The sequence below is a fragment of the Arvicanthis niloticus genome, chromosome 18 (assembly GCF_011762505.2).
Source record: "Arvicanthis niloticus isolate mArvNil1 chromosome 18, mArvNil1.pat.X, whole genome shotgun sequence".
Classification (NCBI taxonomy): domain Eukaryota; kingdom Metazoa; phylum Chordata; class Mammalia; order Rodentia; family Muridae; genus Arvicanthis; species Arvicanthis niloticus.
The window spans coordinates 33,606,018-33,629,382 of record NC_047675.1 but is presented as its reverse complement, the minus strand read 5'-3'; the positions used below and the strand labels follow the sequence as shown (position 1 = coordinate 33,629,382).

The window sequence follows — 23,365 nt, the reverse complement described above, 5'->3', positions numbered from 1 at the left end:
GGGAGAGGAGAGAGGAGGAGAGGGGAGAAGGAAGAGGAGAGAGGGAGAGGGACAGAAAGAGAGATACAGAGGCAAGAGAGAGAGAGAGAGAGAGAGAGAGAGAGAGAGAGAGAGAGAGAGAGAGAGAGAGAGAGAGAGGAGAGAAGACTAGAGTACTGAGAACACACACCAGGAGGGTTCTAAGTAGGGTAAGTAGCTGTGGGGAGGGACAACCTTTAAGGGTGGAACACTCATTTCACAAGTTCCCGAGGAACGATGGTTTTCATCTCATCTCCAAAAGTCCTTCTATAGTCCTGCACAGTCCTAGACATAAGGAGGGCCTGAGACCTAACGATGGGGCTTCTCTGGTGTGGTGACAGGTCTGAGTAGCTCCAGTACAGAAAGCAACTGAGATCAAAGTGGCCAAGGAACCAAAGAGTGATAGGGACCTTTGGACACAGACCATTTATGTCTTTGAATCTGAACATTTTAGATTTCTTTTTTTAAATAAAAGTGTGCTTTGGAATGGGGGTGAATGTCTGATGTCCCAGCAGTTGGGACAGAGGCCAGACTAAGCCCCAGCTGTGCTTCATAGCAAGAACTATCTCAAAACATAACACACTCACCATGTACACCTATCTAGCTTTCAGGGTGTCTCCTATGGGGCCTGCCAAGGTCATTTGACAAAGCTGTGCAAATACTGGCAAGCTGCTGGACACATCCACAGCTCCTCTCGGGAATGCAATGGGTATGTTACAGACACATGACAGTGAAGGGATGAAATCCATGGTGGCCAACATGAGAAGTGCCACCAACACCTCATTAATGAGAGGCCATTCAAAAGCTAGGCAATCCCATTTTTTAGTATATTTTTAAACACACACACACACACACACACACACACACACACACACACACACACACACATCTACAAACTGTCTATGGATACAAACTCATTGGGAAGGACCACAACCCACTGAGCAGCAGTCATACCTGGAGACAAGCAGGTAAGTCCCGGCTGCAGCAGGTCTTACTGAAACTTACTATGGCTAGGCTAGTAGTGCATGCCTTTAGTCCTGGCACCCCAGAGGCAGAAAAGCAGGCAGACTGCTGTTGAGTTTGGGACTAGCCTGGTCTACATAGTGAGTTCCCAACCAGCCAGGGCTATATAGTAAGACCCTATCTTAAGAAAACAAACAAAAAAAAAGATAAAAACTTTACTCTGAAACTTCTGTATATCATGTGAAAGTTCCTCCTGATTTTATCAAAATGTTTCCTCATCACGTGGGAAATGATCTTTGGAAGGGCTAGGTTTTGTGTGCTTGGCAAGCACACAGACCTGTTTTCAAGTCCTCATACCCCCCCAAAAAATGGGGGGTGGGGGTGAGAAAGGGAGACAGCTATGTAACTAACAGAGGTGAACTGATCAATAAACTGCAAGGAAGTCAGCCAGCCTCTGCCTCCTGGAATCAGTGTGGTTAGAACAGGAGTCATCTTGATGTTGCCTGCATCAAGGCACCAGATGATGCAGATGATGGTCTAGCCCATGCTTGCTTCTTTTGATACAAGTATGTTTTGTCTGAATGTATGTATGGACACCATGTGTGTATCTGGTGCCTGGAGAAATCAGGAGGGTGACAGATCCCCTGGAACGTCAGTAATAGATGGTGAGCCACCATGTAGATGCTGAGACCTGAACTTGGGTCCTCTGCAAGGCATAAATGCTTTTTTTTTTTTTTTTTGGTTTTTTGAGACAGGGTTTCTCTGTGTAGCCCTGGCTGTCCTGGAACTCACTCTGTAGACCAGGCTGGCCTCGAACTCAGAAATCCACCTGCCTCTGCCTCCCAAGTGCTGGGATTAAAGGCGTGTGCCACCAGTGGCATAAATGTTCTTAACTACTGTGCCATCTCTCAACTCCCTTTTGTCTTTATTTACTGAGGCAGGGGCATTCTATGTAGCCTAGCCTCAAACTTGAAACAGTCCTCCCGCTTCACCCTCTAAGTGCTAGGACTGCAGGCATGCACTACCATAGCCAGCTCCGTCTTTGACGCTTTACCTGTCAAAATAACTTAATGGTAAGCGAGGTGTGACCTTGAATTCAACATCAGAGAACCCCTTTTCACGGCTCATGCAACCTGAGCCAGTCCCTGAATACATGACAGCCCTACCCAATTCTCAGCTCTCCTGCACCAAAATGAACAACTGTTGAAGAGAGAGTGACACAGTGACCAGAGCTGAGGCACATGACCTCTGGAGAAGACTGTCATCCATTCCGGAAGCCAGGCTACCTTGGTTACTGGTACCCAAACTTCTCAAAGGCAGCAAGGCTGGAGCATCTCTGTTATGGAGATTCTCTTGGAAGACCTGTGGGACTGGGACTGAAGTCTTTCTTTCCAGAACAGAATGTGTATAAACAGCCACACCAACAACACCCATGGCTGCTGATTGTTTATTGCACAAGAAACTGGCAATACCGAGGCAGGGCAAGCATTACAAAACAATCTGTCAACCAACTTGGTGCTAGCTAGCACAGGCCTTTCTGTACACACTTCTGTTACACACACACACACATACACACACACACACACACACACACCTGTGAGCCTGATGCTTCCATACCTTGCTGGCATCTGGTCCCCCACCCAGCCACGGAGCAGCTTTTGTGATGTATGTGGGGAGTCCTGAGGTGACTGCATGGGGGAGGAAGGGGTGTGCGGCAGTGAGCTGAGCCACTCAGATCAGCATGTGCAATATGCCGGGGTCACAGGCTGTACCAGGGAAGGACAAAGGTAGGATGAGACCATCCTCAGAAGGCCCCCCAGGACTAGTTTGAGAGCATGCCTGGGGTGCCCCAGAGCTAGCATGTCACGGGGAGCCTGAAGGAGGGAGTGTGTTGCTCTAACCACTCTGATACCCTAGAGGGGCCCGTGTACTACACAGGATGCTGTCAGGAGCTCCAGAAATGAAGCCAAGCTATTGAGGCATCTCGGGCCCTTCTGCTGGTTCTCAGTAGTAAGTATCTTTTCCCACAGCCAGAGAAAGCTTCACGCCTGCATAGCACAACACTCAGCTGGGCAAGATGTTCTCCATTTTAAGCCACTGCAAGCTTCAGAAGCCACTGAGGGATAGCAGTGTCCCAGGCCCTAACTGGGAACTGCCTGGGATCTAGCAAAGGAATCTTGTCAGGGAAGTTTGCGCATGGCAGGGATGCACTGGACACAGCCAGGCCTCTGAGCTGGCGCATCTGTTAAGCAGATTCCTGAGAGGTGCAGCTGTTTGGGAAGCTACTGGATCAAGAGGGCTGAGCCTCTCGAATGTCCGGGGCACCAACTCCTTGACAGGTGAGAACAGCATACCTACAATAAAACAGGAAGGAACCCTAAGCACAGGTGTGCTTTGAAGTTTATGTCAAAGGACAAAGCCTGAGCGCTGCTGCTTCCTTCCCACTGACACACAGGCGGTGACTTCTTCAACCCTTTGCTTGCTAGGAAGAGACAAGCTGGTGGCACTGGGTGCCTGCTGCTCAGTCCCCTTGGCTGTGGCCTGCCTTGAAATAAAGCCAAAATGGTTTGATGCAGAGTTGCTCCCTCAGGTCTGTTCCACGGACTCCAGGAAAGGTCTACAAAAGCGAAGCCTCTTCAGCTGGCAAAGACCCTTGACTTTCTGGGTTTGGTCAATCATCCCATGAGGGCTATCTCCTCATGGATCATGTGAGGCCCAGCTTCTGTGGCAGCCCTCTAAGACAGGGCATGTTCCCTCACACACTCACACACACCCACTCAGTCCTAGTGGAGGGGCAACTTTGCAGAGAAGGGCAGCCCTCTGGCTTTGCAATAGGTAATGGAGTCAAAGGTGACAGGGCTTTATTCCAGACTGCCATCATCAGAGAGAAGAAAGGGTCCCCAAGGCCTCTTGGGTCAGATTCTTCAGTCACTGACATGATCAAAGCACGGTCTCGTGCAGGGCCACTATCCAAAAGGGCCTCTTGAGGGCCGTGCAGCCGGTGACATCTCAGGCAGGAAGGACTCAGGACTACATGTGCTGGAGGGTATGAGAGGGGCAGCCTCAGCTACTCCTGTCCAAACCCCTCGGTCTCCTCGATGGCGTACAGCAGCTTCTCTCTCAGCTGCTCATAGCTCTTGTAGGGAGGCAGGTCCAGGCGGTTGAAGCTGTGACAGAGAGACAAGAGTAGCCTCGGGAGGCCAGGGCTCCAGTGTCCTGCCCCACCAGCCTACCAGCTAGGCCTGCCGGCTTCCAGCAAACTCACCACGTATGGCTCCTGGGCAGCCAGGTTTCCTTGCCAACTTTGTCAATACAGAACTTCTGGGGTCCATTGCTCCCTGTCATCCAAGGCAAGGTGTACACTGTGTCAACACAGACGGCCTTTCCCAAAGCAACCAAGCACCACAGCTCTTTCCCTCCCCAAGCTTCCAGCTGTGCACGCCCCATGCTGTCCTCACCCCCCAAGCAAGGGCCCAGAAGGGCAGAGGAAAACGCACCGATGAGCTCGGCAAACCCCCCAACGGGCAGGCGGCAGGTTCCTGTGACAAACTGCAGCAGCCGGATCCTCTTCTCATTGTCCATCTCCTTGACAACCTGCAGTCCACAAGACAGGCGGATGTCCTCAGCCAGCACTTTAGATCCTAGCACGGACCTTTCCAGGCCAACCCGACACACACAGACACCAGTCAGGTACCTTCAAGGATGCTTTCTCTAAGGGCATTTGTAGAACATTTCACAAAAGTCCTTGGAATAACACTTGGTCTCGGGGACATCCTGGGTCTGTCATCTCTCCACTCCCCATCCCCACTTCTGCTTTTAACAACACACTAAGGCTGGGAGTGGCTGTTTGGTGGACACAGGGTTTCTTGGGGAGATAAACTACAGTGGAGGTAGCCAAAGCTGCTGGTTGCACAACACATTGAAGGAGCTAAAGCCACTGGCTCAACATCTTAAAACGCCTGAGATAATAAATTGCATGGCATATGAACTGCAACTCGTCAAAAGTTTTACCTACACACACACACACACACACACACACACACACACACACCCCACAGGATATCTGTATCTGTGTTTTCCATGCACACTTTCCTTGTTAACATCTGCAAAACCCACATATAAAAATGAACCAAGTCATTCAAAAGGATGGTGAGGTCACTACACTTTTTTAGACACATGCACTTTCTTTCTCACCCCATTTGACTGGAGGAGACCACACAGCCAACTGCAGCTGAACTTCTTGCCCCCTTGGCTCCCAGCAACAGGGCCCAGACCGACTGCTGACAACCTCTGTCCCACAAGCTGGTGACAATATAGTCAAAACAACCTCTGTTGTGACCAGAGATACTTTTATCCCAGACTTCTCCAAGTTGGGGAGGGGAGGAATTTGTCAAAAATGAAGGGCCTTGGGTTTAGTGTCCAGTAGGTCTCATGTCCTGTGGGTAAATGATAACCACACCTAGAAGACTCTAGCCCCAGCCTAGCAGGGGAGATAGGGCCCCAGACGCACCTGCCAGAACCACTGGATCTGCTTGCTGCTCTTGGTGTAGTGCCGATAGATGGCATTCTTCTGCCAGTCGCTCATGTCTATCTCCTGCATGCCGCACAGCATGAGCTGCAGGGAAGGACACGGCAGCAAGCCTGAGTCACACCCCCCCCACATCCTTGTGCCCAAAGGGAGCTGCCTCTTTCACCATCAGACTCCCAAACTTTCTCAACCTGCTATTGTGCCAGAAATTTTAAAGGCCCTGCTATCTAAGCATAGGGAAATTAGGGCTGAGGATCCAGGTGACAGTGCCCGCCCTGCTGCGTCTAGCTTGCTAAAATGTGGGGTTTGGTGTGCAAGTTTCTGTAGGTATGCATCATGGAGCTGGGGCACCCTAGAAGCATTGAGGTCAAGGGCCCACAATCTTTGGCACCTACCTCCAGCTCCTTCTCATCAAAATATCTCAACCACTCCAGAGGGGCCACCTCATTGAAGCCATCCAGGAAGGCTTTGGTCTGCTCTTCCACGCCTCGGGTGAATCGCCAGTCAGTCAGCAGCCTAAAACCAAAGACGAAGCCCAGGACATCATTCCTTTAACTGCTGGACTCAGACACACCCAGGTAAGGTTTAATGGGCTAGACCGAGAAGCCTAAAGAAGCTGAGTGTGGGTGGGGGTTTTACATCAGCATTAGAGACCCCGAAGATTGAAACACCCTGGACAAAGAAAGGTGATGGGTCAGGAGAGACGCAGTATCTAAGTTCCCTGCAGCTGGGAAGCCTCTTGTATGCAGGAGCCCAACCCAGAGCTGGTAGCCAAGGCTAGATAGAGGCTCCATGTCCCATAGCTCAAGTCATTATGTGACCCACCAAGGCAGGCAGACCTAGGATATTCCCTAAATCTTGGAGAGTATGGGCCTCATCGGGGTGGGAGCCTGGTCAAACACTGTACACACACAGGGTAGATCCCCTCCTCTGGACCACACCCCCTTTCTTTCCCCAGGCTAAGGCTCACATGATATATTCCTCTTTGTTCTCCTCGGTAACTCGAATGTTCTCACCGCCTTCCTTCAGCTCATGGGTTGTCACCTTGCCCAGGATCTCCATGTCCTGGATGAAGAACAGCTCCAGGCCACACTCTTCCAGGTTGTTCTCTCTGGGACACAGGAGGCCAGGGGGGAAATGTCCATCTTACCAAGGTCTGTCCTGACCAGCCTGACTTCTCACTGGGGCCCCCCAAGAGGCACTAGGAACTCACAGGTGACCAGGAACCCTGATGAGTGCCTTGGTACATTTTCTGATGCAGGGAGAGAATTCTAGAACTGTCCTATAGGGGACCTAGAGGCTCTTATCTCTATAGGCCTTAGACAGGCTATGTAGGCACCTAGGAAACCAAGGCCAGAGGTGCCAACTGGCCAATCAGAACCCTGCTCCATCAGCACAGGGCAAGCCAGGACTCACTTGATCCAGACAATGGAGTTGTAAAACTCAGGGTCGATAGACTCTAGGTCCTTCAGAGTTGGTCTCTTGTTGAGCATCCGCTTGTAGAAAGGGAGGGTAAAGCCTGTGTCGATGAACTTCCCATGGTACAGAGCCTGGACAGGGCAGAGGCAGAGCAAAGGGCTTGCTTGGCTTTCCTGGGACAGCAGCCGAGGATGACAGGCGGGTTTTGGCTGAAGCCTGCCCTTCTCCCTGAGAGCCAGCTGCCCTAGCTAAAGGGAGACCTGGGAAACAAACACTTTTCTACTTTCTTTCTTTCTTTCTTTTTTTTTTTTTAAACTTGGACATAGGGGCAGATTCATCCCACACTGAAAACCACAGGGACGGGTAGTAGGCCCACTGTCTGCCCAGAACACTAGCCAGGCACTCCTGCTTCTAGCAGAGGCCTAGCCCCACTTCCAGAGAAAACTTGTCCATAACAGCTCCATGTGGCAGCCCTGGCTCACTGGCACTCTGAGCGGGTGGCACAAGAGGCCAAAAATAATGCAGACACTGAGACCAGCGAGAGCTGGCTGCTGCGGTGGGTAATAGTCTAGCAGGCGCATTGCTCTGTCCCTGTTGGCTGCTAGGCCAGGTAGGTCTCAGACCCAGGAAGAATGTGCCCACTTCTGGAGCCGTTGCCAGCGCTTGGCTAAGAACTTCCAGATGACAGGACTGGCCATAGTTAGTGACAGAGCTCTAGGTCCCTTGGTAATCCAGAGAAGGAAGTGTGAGAAGACTTGGGACCTCGACACAGAAAAGCTGGCACTGGAGCACAGTAGGACCACAGCTTCACAGGCTCCCTGCTCATGAGGATCATAGAGGACACAGCATGATCCCCCTCCTGATTGATAAGCTCAGCCTATATTTCTAGATGACCTCAGTTGCTGGGAACCCCTGGCCTTGCACCAGCCAGTTCACTGTGGCCTGATCTAAGCCCATGCTGATTCCTAACTCTGCTTGAGAAGGCCCAGTGTCTCAGTTAGACATCCCCAAAGGTTCCCTCCCTACTGTGGCTCATGAGAGATGCAATATCTCCAAGAGAAAGGCAGCCGTCAGGCAGTCAGGGCTTTGCTTGGCCCAGTCCCATCCTCTAAGTCCCTACAGACTCAGGTGAAGACTCTGAGCTTTTGTGTAGTAAGTTCTACACAACATGAGAAACCCTGTTGAGAGCCCCAGGCAGCCAGTATGAAATCTCTCACTCCCCCAAGCCATCTAGCTTGATTATTTTTTTGTTTGTTTGTTTTATTTTTTAATTTCCATGTTAAAAATTATGTGAGGAAAAGAAGCGCCACAGTGAGTCCTGGTCAGGGGGTCAGGACTCTGGTCTGCGAGGGCTGCTGTTCATGTCACTGTTGACTAAACTGTGACTAGAGCCAGCCTCCTCAGGGGCTGCCCTTCCCAGAGGTCTCAAAAGAGGAAGAGAAGGGAGGCATCCCTGAGAGTTACCATGGCGATGAATCTGCCGATAAAGCGGAAGTAGGTGAGGTGGTCAGGGTTGATGGAAGAGGCCGGGTTGATCTGCAGGCAGTAATTGTTCTTCCCAGCATATTCAAACAAACAGTACATAGGGTTGAGCACCTCATGGGACAGGAGGAAAAACCACTCTCTGTGAGGGAAGAGAGGACAGAACAATGGGAGCCTCTGCACAGCAGAGGCCTCTGCTGGGTCAGACAGACCATCTGAATGCATGTGCCCTGGGAGGTCAGTGAGCCAGCCCATCCTAGGTCTTGGGTAAAGAGGATAGCACCTGAAGTTGGTGCTCAGGAAAACCTGTGTGTGCCTATCAGCTCCCTGGGTACAGTTATGTTACAATATCTAGAGCTTTGGATGACAAAGGGGCTCCTCACACCGAGGGCCACCATGCATCACTGTGGGGCTGGGTACCATACACAAAGGCAGTACTTAAAGCACTAGAGGCTGGGTTGTTAAGAAGGCTCGCAGGTAAAGGCTCTCGCACCCAGGCCTGACAACCCGAGTTAAATCCCTGGAACCCACTTGACGTATGATGAGAACTGAATCCCATAAATTGTCCTCTGACCTCCACACATGGTATATGGCCCATAAGAACTCCTAAACACCTATGCTCCCAAATAAACAAACAAACAAACAAACAAACAAACAAACAAATTTATTACAATGACATTTCTGCTCTGTAACAGTAAGCGCCCTACTCTACACCATTTGGTATGCGGTGCAATGTGAGGAATACACAGTAGCATGTTCCCAAAAGCCGAACCTTGACAGTGCTGTGATTCTTTTGGTCTCTAGAAACCTCATTCCTTCAAGCTACCCCATAGGCACCTCACTTGCATATTGCCCTCCCTTCACCCTAGAACCCATTAGCATATCCTGACCCAGACTTGGATGCATTCATCTCAACTGATGCCCACCCTATATATAAGCCTCAAGCCAGAATTCAGAGTCCTTTAGCTTGAGCTAAACAATCGGGGAACACAATTCAAGGGGGCCAGCCCCTGGCTGCTGGGCTGTTTGTGGCTGTGTAGATGGAGTCCTTCGATGCAGAGGGTGCTCCAGTATCCTGTCCGTGGTTCTACCCTGTGGTAGAACAGCATGATGTAACCTACCATAGGGTAAAACCACTGGCAGGACACAGAGAGAGACACACAGGGCAGGAGCCACACCAGATGCCCACCAAGCACAGCCTGGAGAGGTCACCACGGAAAAAAGAACAATTCATCTGCAGGATGGGATCAACACAGAAGACTACTCCACCAGCAAACAGGATCAGAGGCGGGTGAGCCCAACACCAAGCCAGAAGATATCCCCGCACCACCAGGTCAGCAGGATGAGAGGTCACCACAACCAAGAAGCTCCTTCCCACTGCTAGGACCCTCTGCCTGTTGTCCAAGGTGATGCTGTCCCAAAGAGCCTGTTAACTTTTGCAGGGCAACAGTAACACAGTGCTCTGGGTTCTTTCAGGCTTTATACCAACTGCTTTAATTTGTTGACTGGTCACATGACATGCAGCAGGGGTGGCAATGATTAGACATACCAGATGTGCTCTGAGAAATCTGACTTAAGCTGCTCTGGCTTCATCAAATAGAAGAAAAGCCAGAGGTTGATTTTAAGGGACACTCACAGACCCTAAAAGCTAGCCACTGCCCACTGATACAATGCCAGGTTGTTTTTTAACTATAGAAAAATAGCATGTAGGCTGGCATAGAACCATATGCCATGCCCCTCCCCAAGAAGCCTCTAGCATCCTCATGATCTAATAACCAGAGGGCTGAGGCCTGACCCTGGTTCGTGGCTTACTGATATTAGCCAGAGAAATTTACCAAGAGATTTTCTTCTTCTTTTTGGGAACAGGGTCTCAAACTCAACCCAAGGAAAACCCTCAACTCCTATCCTTCTGCTTCTATTTCTCAAATACTGTAATTATAGGTGTGAGCTACTGTGCCTGATTTATGTGGTGCTGGGGAGTAAGCCCAGGGCCTGCAGGACAAGCATCCTATCTTAACTGAGCTACACCACAACCCAAGAGATTACTGTGTGTACCACGCCAGTGCCCTTCCTGTTGATGCAGGAGAACTCAGAGAAAGAACAGCACAGAGGAGGTAGCTTTCTCAACATAGGCCCTGAAGCCAGGGGACATGGGTTAGAGTACAGCCCTTTGGGCACCCTGGCTCACCTGGCGATGCCGCCGTAGTCCAGGCCCTCCTCACCACGCATGATGATGTAGAGCCGGCGGCGCAGGTCGTAAGGTTTCATGTTCATAATCTGGGGAGACAGGGCATCCGGCCATCCTGCCCCTGACCCCAGCACAGAAGGCAGGGATGTGGGGGCAGGGAACTCTATCTAAGGCTTATTGTTTGACAAATATGGACACCAGCACTTATGCCATGAGACAGGACTGGGTGATGGAAGGAAGCCTGCTTTCCCAGGACCCTGGCATCAGGAATAGTCTCTAACCTGTTGGAAAGAATCCTCAAAGAGCGTCTGCCTGGAAACACTGATCTTCACGTGGCTGGGTAGGGCGTTTGACTGAAAAGGAAAGGAGAGCTCTTCACTGGGGCTTCCCAAGGCTCCCCACTCAAAGGGCTCTTTCATCCGTGATGACACAGTTCCACCCCCAGGATTAGACGCCTACTTCTTCAAGACAAGCAGCTCAGTAGGGCAAGCATCTTGCTCCTATCTAAGGCTTCCCCCCACCAGTCCCTATGCAGGGCTAGGAGACCAATCCGACAGCAATACCAACCCTACTTCCACAGAAGCCCCAAACCAGAACTCACATGGCAGAGGAAACGGAATTGGTGATACTTCCACCGAAAACTGCGGTCATAGGCACCAGGTGAGCCTTGCTTTGTCCTGGTGAGAGCAAAGGATACTCAGGAACCTATTTGATTTCTTAGAAAGTGAACAGTCCATCTCTGAGAGCCGTAGGGAAAGTGGATGCTCTGCCCCATAAATTTAAAGAGGAGTAAGACACAGGAAGGGACTGACTGCCACTGAGACTCGAAGACATGGAGACAATGCCCTGGGCCCATGCCTTAGGTGACATCCACATCAGCACTAGAGGGCAGTGGTTAGCACAGCACATACACACACAGACCCCTCTTCCCCAGGGAGCTAATAGGACAAACTGGGGCTGTGCTAAGAAGGGACAAGGCTGTGGTTGAAAAGGTCCTTACCCTGACTCGAACCCTGGGCGAGGATCCTTAAAGGTGGTGGTGCGGGTATTGTGATCCACAAAGTACCGCACACCCTCGCTGGTGTATTTCATTTCCCACCCTGGGGGCAGGGCTGGCTCCTGTATCATCCTGAAAACAGAAGAGGGGTTATTGGCTGTTCTATGCTCCAAGGCTGGGTTCTCCAAAGCCCTACTTTGTCTTTGCTTTTTCCGGGCTCTGCAGAGCCTTCCATGGGGGAAGGGATACCCTAAGGATATGCACCCGGTGAGAACCAAGTTGTGAGAAAACAGGTTATGTACAAAAAGGGCCCATTTACTATGGGGCTAAAATGCCAGCCCTGGATGGGTAGCATCAGCCTCGGTGTTCACTAGCAATCCCGAGACTCCACACGTCCCTGTCCTGCTTCTGAGGGGCAAGAGTGCCCTCAACATTTTGACAATCAACTTCTCAGTACCTACCTGTGCCATCCTTCCATGGCCCTGCACCCACTAGGAAGGCATGGCATGTTCTTGTGTCCTGAGGCTCTTGAGGTATTAAGCTTGTGTAAGGCCTAGAGGTCCCCAATGTTAGCTATGAGGCAAATGTAAAGGCCATTTGGCCACAGCTGGAGTTTCACAGAGCCCTCAGCCTGCGTCCTCACCCCTGGGTCCGCGGGTCCTCCCATTGGGTAGTGCGTGTGTTGTGGTTCACGTAATACACCCGTCCATTGTCCTGCCTCTTCTCTGCCACAGGAGAAGGAGAGAGAGTGCAATCAGATTCAAGCAGCCTATCCCTTGCTCTGCTGCCTGTGTGATGGGTTAGCACTTCTGTCCCCATCACCAACCTGCTACAGAAGGTTAGTTAGGAGAGAACTTGGCCCATTCACACTTGCCATTGGGGAAAAACCAAAGAGCTTTCCCACCCATTCCCATCTCTGGTTGCTTGGCTTGTTGGAAGGTGGCACTGTGATCTATGTTCCCTGCTGAGCCAGGGACGTAACTGCATCCCTCTGTGTGCAGTATGGCTACCCAACAGCTTCCTCTCAGCCTCAGGGAGTGGAATGGAGGGTAGGCCACCAGCTCTCGGTGGGTAGAAAGCCAGAGGTGAGCTCCAACAAAACCTCCTTTCCAGGAAGTTACTGAGCTTCAAAGTGGTTTCTGTCCTGGCGATAAACAATACTAACAACTCTTACTCTTTTACATTGACACAGAAAAGTTAAAGAACAAACCAGTTAGCTTCAGGAGCTGGGAGAACCTAAAAACTGAAAAGGGGAAAGGAATGGGGAGACCGCCACCAGCCCCTGCTCCCTTCCAGAACCACTCAGGATAGTTTCTATGTGGTCTGAGGTCTGGTCTTTGGCTCTGCCTTACCTGTGGTCTACACAACTCGGACATTATGAATAGACTTTTGTCAACCAAACCCTCACAAAGCCAGGAAATCAAAAGGAAAGAAAGAGCAGGAGGCGGCTGAAGCCTTCACAGACCTTCAATCCCTAGCTAGTGGGTATGTCTAGCCTTGGCAACAACCCCACTGCAGGCCCCACCCTGAGGTTTTTAAGGGACTGGCTGCCCCAGCTCAGGAGCCACCATTGTAAACTACATCCTTTGTGGGGGCTGAGCCAGGGGCCAAAGCCAAGACCAGTAACAAAGCAGGGTGATCTGTGCAGTGGGGCTGAGTCGCTGGCCACTCTGCTGTATGTGGTGACAGCATGGAGGCCTACATACCACAGCCTTCAAAGAATAGTTTTGTCGTGCAGGGATCCGAGAGTTGTTTGTGAACACAGCCGCACCAGGGTTTAGGGGAAAATGGACTTGGAAACATTTGTCACATGTTAAGGCTGTTCAGGAGCAGATGTAGCACTAAAGTGGATGTGTCCCAGCCCTCCCCCTGAAACCATAGTTAGGGACAGCCATGGGAGCTCCGTGGAGGAGTACAATAGCACCTGAGACCTCAAGCCAAATGGAAGACCAGCAGGCTCAGCATTACACGATCTCTCTTATGGCCCTGCTTTTTCACTCTTATCATTTGGAGGAAGCAGTCCCTGCTACAGCCCTGAGACCCCAACCTAGAACCCCAGACACTGTGTCCTTGTCACAAGGCTTTCTCCCAACTCTTGCATTTGCTCTTCCTACCTCTGCCATGTACAAGTACAGGCAAGTGCTGCCATGCCGGCCTAGAATGTTCTCTCCTCACTTGTGGAGCATGCCTGCTTTTCTGATGACACACAGACAGCACTGACCTGAGCAGGACTCTTTTCCCATCTCACATGCTCACACACTTCACCCCTGTGAACTATCTGCAAGTTTCCACAACTCTCTCCATGGCGGCTGTCATTTGACAAGATGGCTACAGAAGGTAGAGCAGTTGATGGAGGTGCGCTGACTGCCTGTGCAAGCTAAAACCACACTGCAGTCCAAACTCCGGTTGCCAGCTGCCATATCCACAGACTCCCACTTAGCCTGATGCACTCCTGCTCATGTCCCAATCCCCAAGTTCTGCTCTCAGTTTGATCCTTGAGGTGCTGGTAACCTTACACTGGGGGCCAGGGAGCCAGCCAGTTCATCTGTGTGCATGGGATTTCCTAGCTAAAATCAAGAATTCATAGGCTTTTACTAACCAATATTTCCTGCTAGGATAGGGGAGCCTCTTGGCACTCTGGAATGTACCAGGAGCTCACTGATACTCTAGGAGAGTTGACAGAACCTCTTAAATTACTGCCAGGGAGTTGCTGTCTGCATTAAGATCTAGCCCCAAAGCAGCACATCTTGGAGATGCCCTTGATATTGCTGTCAGCATCCCAGTGACACCTCCCACCCATGTAATAGCATCTGTGAGCACCAGCAAGCCAGCACTTACCATCTTCCAATACCCCAACCAAGAAATTAAAACCAACAACCTGCTTTATCCTGTGAAAGCTGCTCCCTTTGGCATCACAGACAAAATCCTGCCCAGCTCAGAAAGTTGCAGAATTTCCTGGGTTTTGCCATTTCTAATGACACTTTTTTTGTACAGAATTGCTTTCTAAAATAGCCATGAAGCCTACAGTCTCTCACAAGTCATGATGTCTGGCCCTTACTGTATACCCAATGCCTTAACTCTTTGCAAGTCATACCAAAGACCTGGGATGGGTGAGGAGCAGCTGGGATGTCTAGACACTTAGCAGCAATGTTGCACTCTCAGGACTGTCAACCAGTGTGCTACTCTGCGTCCCCGTGGTCTCATTCACAATGGGACCACGAGCAAAAGTGGTTGATACTACTCAAAATTAGGCTGGTGTCCATCCTCCAGTGTCTCAACTGCAAAGAAGAAGACTTGTTAAGATGGCGACCTCAATCAGTGTCACAGACAGAAGAAGTCTCCATGGCCATGAGACACAACAAAATATCTGGGATTTGGAAGATTCCTAAGTCACCACCTTGAGACTTAGGACTCAGATACAGCAGTCCCCCAGCTGCTTGGAGAACTCTTTCTTGGGGTTACACAGCTCCCTCCGTTAGCTGTGGCAAGTGAGTACAGCACAGGCAAACCCTACTGGCTTTTCCACTGCCATCATTCCAACTGAGTGTCCTCCGTACAAGTTTACGTGCAATGGAAGCCCGAGGGAGAGACAGCACATGCAGAAGATGGGGACAGAGTGGTGACTGCCAACAACACAATACTTACCCCAGCCAGGCGGGAGGGGGCCCAAGGGATCATGGTCAGTCGAAGCACTCGAAGACTAAACACAAGAAACAGTAGAACACAGAAGTTAAAAAAGAAAAAAAAAAAAAAAAGACGACTCTGGTTAAAAATAAACAGATCAATAGAAGTAAAAAAGCTAAAGACTCACTTCCACATTTTAGCCCTTAGCAAAGGATGTAGCAGGACCTCAGACAGCATCTGCTCCTTTAAAGTCTTTGTTTAAGAAAAGCCAGAAAAAGAATTCTATGCACAACAAGAGGACTAGGGACAGGGAGAGCAAGTGGGCTTAGAGGTAACCCAAGGATGGTGGGCAAGAGCTCCAGGCAGAAGCCAGGTCTGAGCATGGCAGGAAGGCTCAGGGCAAGCGCCCCGCCAGCTCACTGCCGACCTCTGCTCAGCTCCTGCTCCCGGTGGCCAAGGAAACTGAAATCCTCACCACCTCCAACTTTCTCCAAGAACCACACACAGGAGGGGAAAAAATACCGCAGGCCTTTCCAATGAAATCATTCCCACAAGCCCTGCCCACGCCCAGGGCTTCCTGGCTGGGGCCCGGCCCTCCTCCCACCACCTCCCTCCTGGGTGTGCAGCATCCACCCAGACTGAGGGCACTTTCATGCCCAAGCCCCTCACCTCCCCCAGAAATGTTTTCCTTCCTCTTCACAAAGCACCTTTATTCTTCCCCTGCCTGAACCTGAAGCTGCTCAGTGTTCTGTGCTGGCCTGTCTGGGGAGGTGGGGCTGGGGCTGGTGAGAGATAGGGGGAAGGGGCTCCAGGACGGCAGGTCACTATTTACACTAGTGCCCTTCAGCCTATTGCTGCTTCAAGGTCCCAGGGGACAGATGGGCTGCAATAGATGGAGAGTCCTCACAGCCTTCGGGAAGCAGGGGGTGCACTGTCAAAAACTTTTCATAGTTAAATAAAACAACGATTGATTGACTCCGTTCTCTCCCCTACTCAAGCATTTTTATTTCACTTACTAGAATTTAATCATCATATTAGGGGATCAAGTTCTAAATGCAGACTTGAGGCTGCAGACCTGGCTGGCTCCATGTGGGGACGACAGAGCCACACACCAGCAGGAGGATGAATGGGGCTCAGTCTGGCCTTGAGCAAATACTGCTGGCGCTGCACGGCCAGCCAACCCCACTGCAGCCCCCCTCTACGCCCAACTGAAGGAAGGGACAGAGAAACTTTCTTCCCAAGGTGGCAACAGAGGCTCCTCTTCCAAGTGAATTCCAACAGTAAGTCTTGAGACCATAGGTTCCTTGATGGGATAGGCCCCTTTCAGTAGAGGGCCTCCTGCCAAACGGCACAAAGGAAGCCCTGCAAAGTTGGGGGACCTGGCCTCGGCTTGATGCCCATTACCAACTCCATCCCAATTCAGATCTGCCTCAATACTGAAGCCCAATTCACACTGGGCTTCTGGGTGTGTCTATGTATTGGAAGGGCAGGCGTCGGTGAGACTTAGCACCTCAGAACACCCCTGCTCCACTTGCTAGTTACGGGTTTAAGAATCTTCATGAAAGCACTTAGCAGCAGAAGCTGAAGAATGAATAGGAAACACATGCATCCATCAGCTACCAGCCAAACCTGAGGCAGTGGGTCAGTGCTGAGCAACAGGCATGACTGCAGCTCTCGGGGACTGATCCCAGGGATTCGCACATGCTAAGTGAATGCTCTTATCACTGAGCACATGCCCAGCCTGCAATTGAAACAAGCCAGGTGTGGTGGCACACACCTTTGATTCCAACACTTGGAAGGCAGAGGTAAATGGGGCTCTGTGAGTTCAATGGCTAGCCTGGTCTACATAGCAAGGTCCAGGCCATCTAGGCTATGAAGAGAAGAAGCCCTACCGAAGCACAACAACAAAAGAAAACTACAAAGAAAGAAAAAGAAGAGGCAATTGGCTTCAGACTCTTTGGAATGTATAGATAATGTAAAAGGATCCCAGGTTTTAGCAGGACATCTGCTACCAGCTGGTAGTAACAGACTCAGCCAGCTTCTACTCAGCTTCTAACACCTCTACAACCAGGTCAAAAGGTCTTTACTGATGGCACAGAACTTGGAACCAAAATATTTATCAGCCTCTTTGTTTCTTGAAACGAAGTCTATCTAGATAGTTCAGGTGGGGTTCAAACTCGGGCTCAAGTGACCTCCTTAACTCAGCTTCCCAAACATGGGACTCCAGGTGTGGATGCTGTTCCTAGCTAAGACCCTTTTCTTATCCTGGCTCTTTTTTGTTTAGTTTTGTTTCTATCCCAAATGTTATACAACACTGGCTCTCCCTCACTACAGCGGGTCTTTATTGAATTTCCTGGTAACCTCATGTTCTTATCATATCAGCTCCCCTCATCACACCCTCCGTCTGTAGGAAGGACAGAGAAGAAAAAACAGAGAGGGAAGGGAGGGTGGGAAGAGACCAAAGAACCCAACAAAAGCTCTCAGAACCCATGGACTCCAGCAGTGACTTTACTATTTTAACTAAAGAGAATCACATGAATTTTTTGGGTAGTTTTCTAGCAGGTACATTTGACAATTCAAATCATAAGAAAAAGAAGGGCACAGAGTGAAGGGAAAGCAATAAATAAAGCTTTGCATCATGACCAGAAAACCCCAAGCAAGTGCCCATGCCTTCAGTGGGCAGCCAGATGCTCCTTCTCCTCATCTTCCACAGGGAAGGCACACAGACAGGACAAGGCACTGATGCCCAGAAGGGAGCTCCTGGAGGTGAAGGTAACTCTGAGAGACAAGGTGGTGTCCTTCATAATCAGAAACACAAATGTGACTGCTGAACCACCTGCCTCGGGAATATCCAGGGCTGGAGGTGCAGGATGCAACCATGAGCCAGAAAGCTCACATGAGTTCAACTCCCTCGGGGATTAAGCACAAAGTCCCAGGAATATTTTGAGATACAAACTCAGAAAAAAAGAATGTCTAGCAAGCATAGCCAAGTGCAGGGAAGGCTCTGTAAGGCCAGAGTGCAGAGAAGAAGGCGAGCAAGCATCATGGTTACAGGATGGAGCTGATGGACCAGAGCAAAATCCAGCTGCTTGAGGATGTGATCCAACGGCTCTCTGAGGGAGGATAGAGCTGTCTGCTTCTGAATAGTCCAATACCCTGAGTATTCACAGAACAACCTAGGTCACACTGTAGACCCTAGCTTCTTCCATGTCATCAGAGGAGGACATGGTGGAATGAAGACAGACCCCATAAACAGTAGCCTGTGGGATGGCTAGGTGCTGGTGCAGTGACACAATGTATAAGACTGCTGGTGTCCTCAGTGGACCACAGCAGGAACACAACACAGGGCTAAAGGAGCTGGCAAGGGGAAAGCAAGCAAAAACATAGGCATGCTAACTCAGAGCAGCAAAGGCACCTTAGGCAGTTAAAAAAAAACCCACTAGAAATACAGAGAACAGTAACCCAGGGAACATGGAAAAGGTGCACGTACACAGAGGCAGGCTCAGGAAGGGAAGGCAGAAGCTGGCAATCTGGATGGCTTTGACTCCCATTTTAAACTGTATTTCAAGATTTTTAAAGTGCAGCAAAGGACAAGATCTCAGTTTAAGGCCAGCAGCTGAGGAACAGGAGGTGATGGGGGTGCTGCTAGCACAGTATCAGTTCTTACTCTTCCTAGTCAAACCCTGGGCCAAGGCCAAACCCCAAAATAACTGTATGAAAGCAGGCCTTCTCACTTGTAACCAGGACATGGCACCATAGCAAACAAGAGGGAAAACCAAAAGCAGGAGAAAACCAACAGAGACATTTAGAGAAGACCAAAAAAAAAAAAAAAAAAGGCTGGGGGGGAGGGGTTGTTCCACCGTGTTGTTTTTTTTTTTTTCCCCAGTACAAGACATCTTCTATTTCACAGAAACAAGGTGACTCCCTAGTCCATGCAGAGCCTCCGAGTCTATAGCTGAGCCATGAAAACCATGCTGTGGTACTCTAAAAGAAAACTGTTTTGCATTTAAGTTGCACCTCTCAAGATGCTCCCCCTCCCAAATCAAACATCCATCCTGAGGTCTTGCTAAAATGAGAGAGATGGACAAAAAGAAAACCTGCAAAAAGACCAAGCAGAAGTGAAGTCAGAACTTCTCCAGTCCTACATAGACAATTGTAAAAGAACCTAAAAGTCTGGGCCATAGGAAAAGATCACTTTCAGAAATCTTTAACAATTAAAGAGAAGTTAGATAAAGACCAAGGGGGCGGGGGGGGGGGGCGGTGAGGCCACCACAGGCCTTCCTGGTTTGGGAGCCAAAACTACTCATGGCAAGAAGACATCAAATCCAGCTTCAGACAGTGGTGCACTGACCAGAGGCAGGACATGGAGTTACCAAGTTACAAACTTGAGGAATCTTGCTGTGATGAGTGAAGTCTGTCCTGTCGAAGCACTGACATCTCTGGCCACCCTTTTCTCCTGCTCAGCAAGCCGTCTACACTGTGTGTGGCTGCAAACATTACCATGCAGGCATCACCCCACTCCTGGCAGGCTTCTGCCCTCTCACCTGGTAGAGGAATCTTTGGCTGAAGTGCTGCATGGCCCCCTGCAGCTGATTCCGCTGTGACTGCCACTGCTCATAGTTCCGCACGTACTCAGCAGTCGGGCGCTGCCAGGTGGTGGTCCGGGTGTTGTGATCCACATAGTAAAACCTCCCTCGGGGGTCTGTGCGCTTTTCCCATCTGGAAACAAGGAGCTCATACTGAGCACGGTGACCTCACCATTTTTGCTGCTCCCTCTTCCCCCAAATTCTAAAAATGTTCTCAGGATGTCTTGCAAGGAGTTGAATTCCTTGGGCCACAAGTGGGCACATGACCTAGGCCTTATGCTGGGACAAGTAAAGTGAATCTCAGGATATCTGCTTAGAGTTTGAGGAGACAAAAACAATCTTTCACCTTTTCTGGATGTGTATGAGACAGCACACACCCAACAGCCACTTGTTCAACTAATACAAGGTGGCCCCGTAGATAGTAGGACAGAAAAATAGAAGAAAGCTGGCTCTTGAGTCTACATAGTACTAAGACACAAGATCTAGGTTCACTAGATATCTGGGCATCTAAATTTTATCATCACTTGAGCCAAAAACTGCCTGTAATGCTTAAGTCAGCTTGGGTATTGCTTTGCTGATTTTTGAGAAAGGGTCTCACCGTGTAGTCTGGGATAGTCTGTAACTCACTCTAGATTCATGTTGGCCTTGACCTCAGACATTTTCCTGCTCTGGCTCCTGAGTGCTGTTATTAAAGGTGTATGCCACCATGCCCAACTTTGGATACCAATTTTTGTGCTTTATTTCTCTAAAAGGATACACCTTCTAGGTGTCATGAACATCTTGGGCATCCCTCTCCCACACCCTCCCTATAAAGTGGCCAGTTATATGTCCACAACACTCTGCTCTGCATTCTTGTCCCAAGCCATCTTACCCTTTCTTCCCCATAGGACTTCCAATGGACTCTGGGTTGGGTGCAGTGTGCTGTGAGCTGCACCCATCCTTCCTTCTGGGTTGGCTTGCTCTCATATGGTGAAGTAAATCACACAGTTCTGAATAAAGGTTCCAAAGTCAAGTCTCTGAAACCCAGCATGTCTGAGGATGACTTTATTCCGTCCTCCACAGTGGAATGTTAAAAGCAACAGGAAGCCATTTTCCATCCTTAATGGGATGGCCCACTCTACAGCTGCGTGGCATTCCTGATTCCCAATCCTTTCCGTGTACCCCATTTTCTCCCTCTGGAAGCTTCCAACATCTTTTCTTGGCACCCTGAAATTCCATTAGATGTGGCTTGGGTGGGTCACTTTTCATTTTCTAGGCTAAGCCCTGTTTTGCTGCATGCTACACACTTCCATTTTGGTAATCCTTTTTGTTTTTTGGAGACAAGAGTCTCCCTATGTAGCTATGGCTGTCCTCAGTATGTAGACCAAGATTTGCCTGCTTCTGCCTCTCGAGTGCTGTGATTAGAGGTGTGCACCACCATGTCCAGATCTTTTTTCCCTTTAAAAATCTTTTTATATTACATTTTATGTAAAGTGTGCACGTGTATACATGAGTGCACATGTGCATGTATGGTAGTGGGGGGATACATTTCAGTAGCCAGTGGATTCCATGGATTGAACTAAGGGTGCTAGGTCGAGTGCCCAGCACTTTTACCCATCTTGCCACCCCCAGTTTTGGTAGTTTTCTGTTTTTGTTCTAATAGTCACTTCCTACTCTCTCTTCGCCTGTTCTTTCTTGCTAGGACTCACACTTGGGGACCAGGATCCCTAATCTTACCTTCTAGTTTTCATGTCTCCAAACATTCTAATGTGTTTGGGTTTTCTTTTTCCTGTTTGTTTGTTTGTTTGTTTTGATATGGTATCATGTAGCTCAGGCTGGCTTCCAGCTCATCATGTAGCTGAGGATGGCCTTGAATGCTGATCCTCCTGCCTCTGCTTCTCACAAACTGAGATTATGGGGCTCGACTTTTGACTCATGACTGGTTAAGAGCACTTGTTCTCACTGAAGACATAGGGACAAGTCCAACACCCACATGGCAACTTGCCATTGTCTGTATCTCCAGTCTTGGGGATCTGACACCTTCACAGGCTAAACACTTATGCACATAAGGTAAAAACATGCAAATAAAAAGAATTGAGATTACAAGTGTGACCCAGTGAACTAGGCTTTGATTTCCTTTTCTCTTCATAGGTTACCTTTTAAAGGCTCTTGCTTAGTGCATGGTTTATTTCATGATCCTCTGTTCTTATACCCAGGCTGTATTTTAACTTTTTCCCCGAACCTCTGAGGATATTAATTAAAATTTAGAAGCTGGGCATGGTGGATCATGCTTGTAATCCCAGTATTTAGGAAGCAGAGACAGGAGAATCAATGTGAATTCAAGACCAATAGTGATAACTATGTCAACAACAACAACAATTTGGTTTTTCTTTTTCTTCTTTGGGTGCGGGGGTGCTCCCTGTGTTGTTAATACTGAGTCTCTCCACACCCCATCTGCTGCTCTTGCACTGTACAGCCGCATCTGGAATAAACCAGGAGTAGGCTGAGTATTCAGGTGGGAGCTGCAGGCATGCTTGTCTTCACTGAGGCAGAGGCTTAATTACCTAGGCCATGTGAAGGTCCTCAAATGTCACAGTGTACAGTTATCCTCCTGTAGTCAGTTTCTCCAGCAAAAATCCCTCCAGCCCATGTATTGTTGCAGTAGTTATGGCTGTACCTCAAGACTAATCCAGTTCTCTGAGAAGCTTTTCAAGGCCAATAATAGCCACAGGGCCGTGTGTGTGTGTGTGTGTGTGTGTGTGTGTGTGTGTGTACATGTGGCAGGAAGTATGTGCTCAAACAAGCATGTGAGGCAGAACAGGAGTGATGACTAACAAACCTGAGACTTGCATAGCTCTGGTACAAAAAAAGCTATGAGGTGATCCCCAGGTTTTCATGTCATCCCATGCCCTCCCTAGGGTCTTTAGAGCTCTGTGCTACACAACAAACAGATTATTCCTGCTGCAGGCTCTCTCAGCTCTGCCACTGCCTGTCAGCAAGGACACTTTGGTCAACATCTCCTTGTGTGCCTCTGTCTGTCTTCCTCCTCCTCAATTCCCTTCATTCTTCTGTGATTCTTTCTGATCTCTTGGCCTCTACTCCTACGCTGGCACCACAGGCATGTGCTACCATGCTGGGCTATCTCCTATTTTTGGCCATTTGTGCTTTTCCTAAAATAAATTTATTGCCATTTAGCAGGTTTTCAGGAAGAATGGGATAAATGTATGCTCAATCTACATAGTCCTCCACTATCATGAATTTCAAACTTCCCTTTTTAAGATGTGTGTGTGTGTGTGTGTGTCCATATGTCGCATATATATGAGTGTTCCTGGAGGCCAGACATGGGATCCCCTGGAGCTGGAGCTACAGTCAGCCCCTGACGTGGGTGCTTGGACCTGAACTCAGCTCTTCTGAAGAACACTCTCAGCTGCACCATATCTCTAGTTCCAAAACTTCAAGCTTCTAATAATCTGGATTCCACAATTTATTCCCCCGAAACCCTTGTCCAGAGTCATGCTCATTACGAACAGAGCTATCTGAGGGCCCAGTCGGCCTGTTCACTTCGGCTCCACTGGGCACAC

General features: G+C 49.5%; 1 protein-coding gene across 3 annotated transcripts in view; it reads right to left on the bottom strand.

Moving 5' to 3' along the window:
- Positions 1-2,414: 2,414 nt before the first annotated feature.
- Positions 2,415-23,365, bottom strand: part of Wwp2 (WW domain containing E3 ubiquitin protein ligase 2) — a 121,227-nt gene continuing 100,276 nt past the window's right edge. For 2 of the 3 annotated variants that reach the window (XM_076915844.1, XM_034522285.2), the window contains exons 10-24: positions 19,764-19,938; positions 15,241-15,295; positions 12,239-12,320; positions 11,599-11,727; positions 11,200-11,275; positions 10,880-10,951; positions 10,599-10,687; positions 8,393-8,552; positions 6,926-7,059; positions 6,480-6,620; positions 5,905-6,025; positions 5,492-5,596; positions 4,479-4,575; positions 4,247-4,319; positions 2,415-4,148 (exon numbers count right to left, since the gene is read on the bottom strand). In XM_076915844.1, the coding sequence (XP_076771959.1) occupies positions 4,049-4,148; positions 4,247-4,319; positions 4,479-4,575; positions 5,492-5,596; positions 5,905-6,025; positions 6,480-6,620; positions 6,926-7,059; positions 8,393-8,552; positions 10,599-10,687; positions 10,880-10,951; positions 11,200-11,275; positions 11,599-11,727; positions 12,239-12,320; positions 15,241-15,295; positions 19,764-19,938 (1,609 nt within the window). In that variant the 3' untranslated portion in view covers positions 2,415-4,048. Of the gene's footprint in view, positions 4,149-4,246; positions 4,320-4,478; positions 4,576-5,491; positions 5,597-5,904; positions 6,026-6,479; positions 6,621-6,925; positions 7,060-8,392; positions 8,553-10,598; positions 10,688-10,879; positions 10,952-11,199; positions 11,276-11,598; positions 11,728-12,238; positions 12,321-15,240; positions 15,296-15,406; positions 15,496-19,763; positions 19,939-23,365 lie in introns of those variants that run through there. The other variant, XM_076915845.1, reaches the window with a different exon arrangement.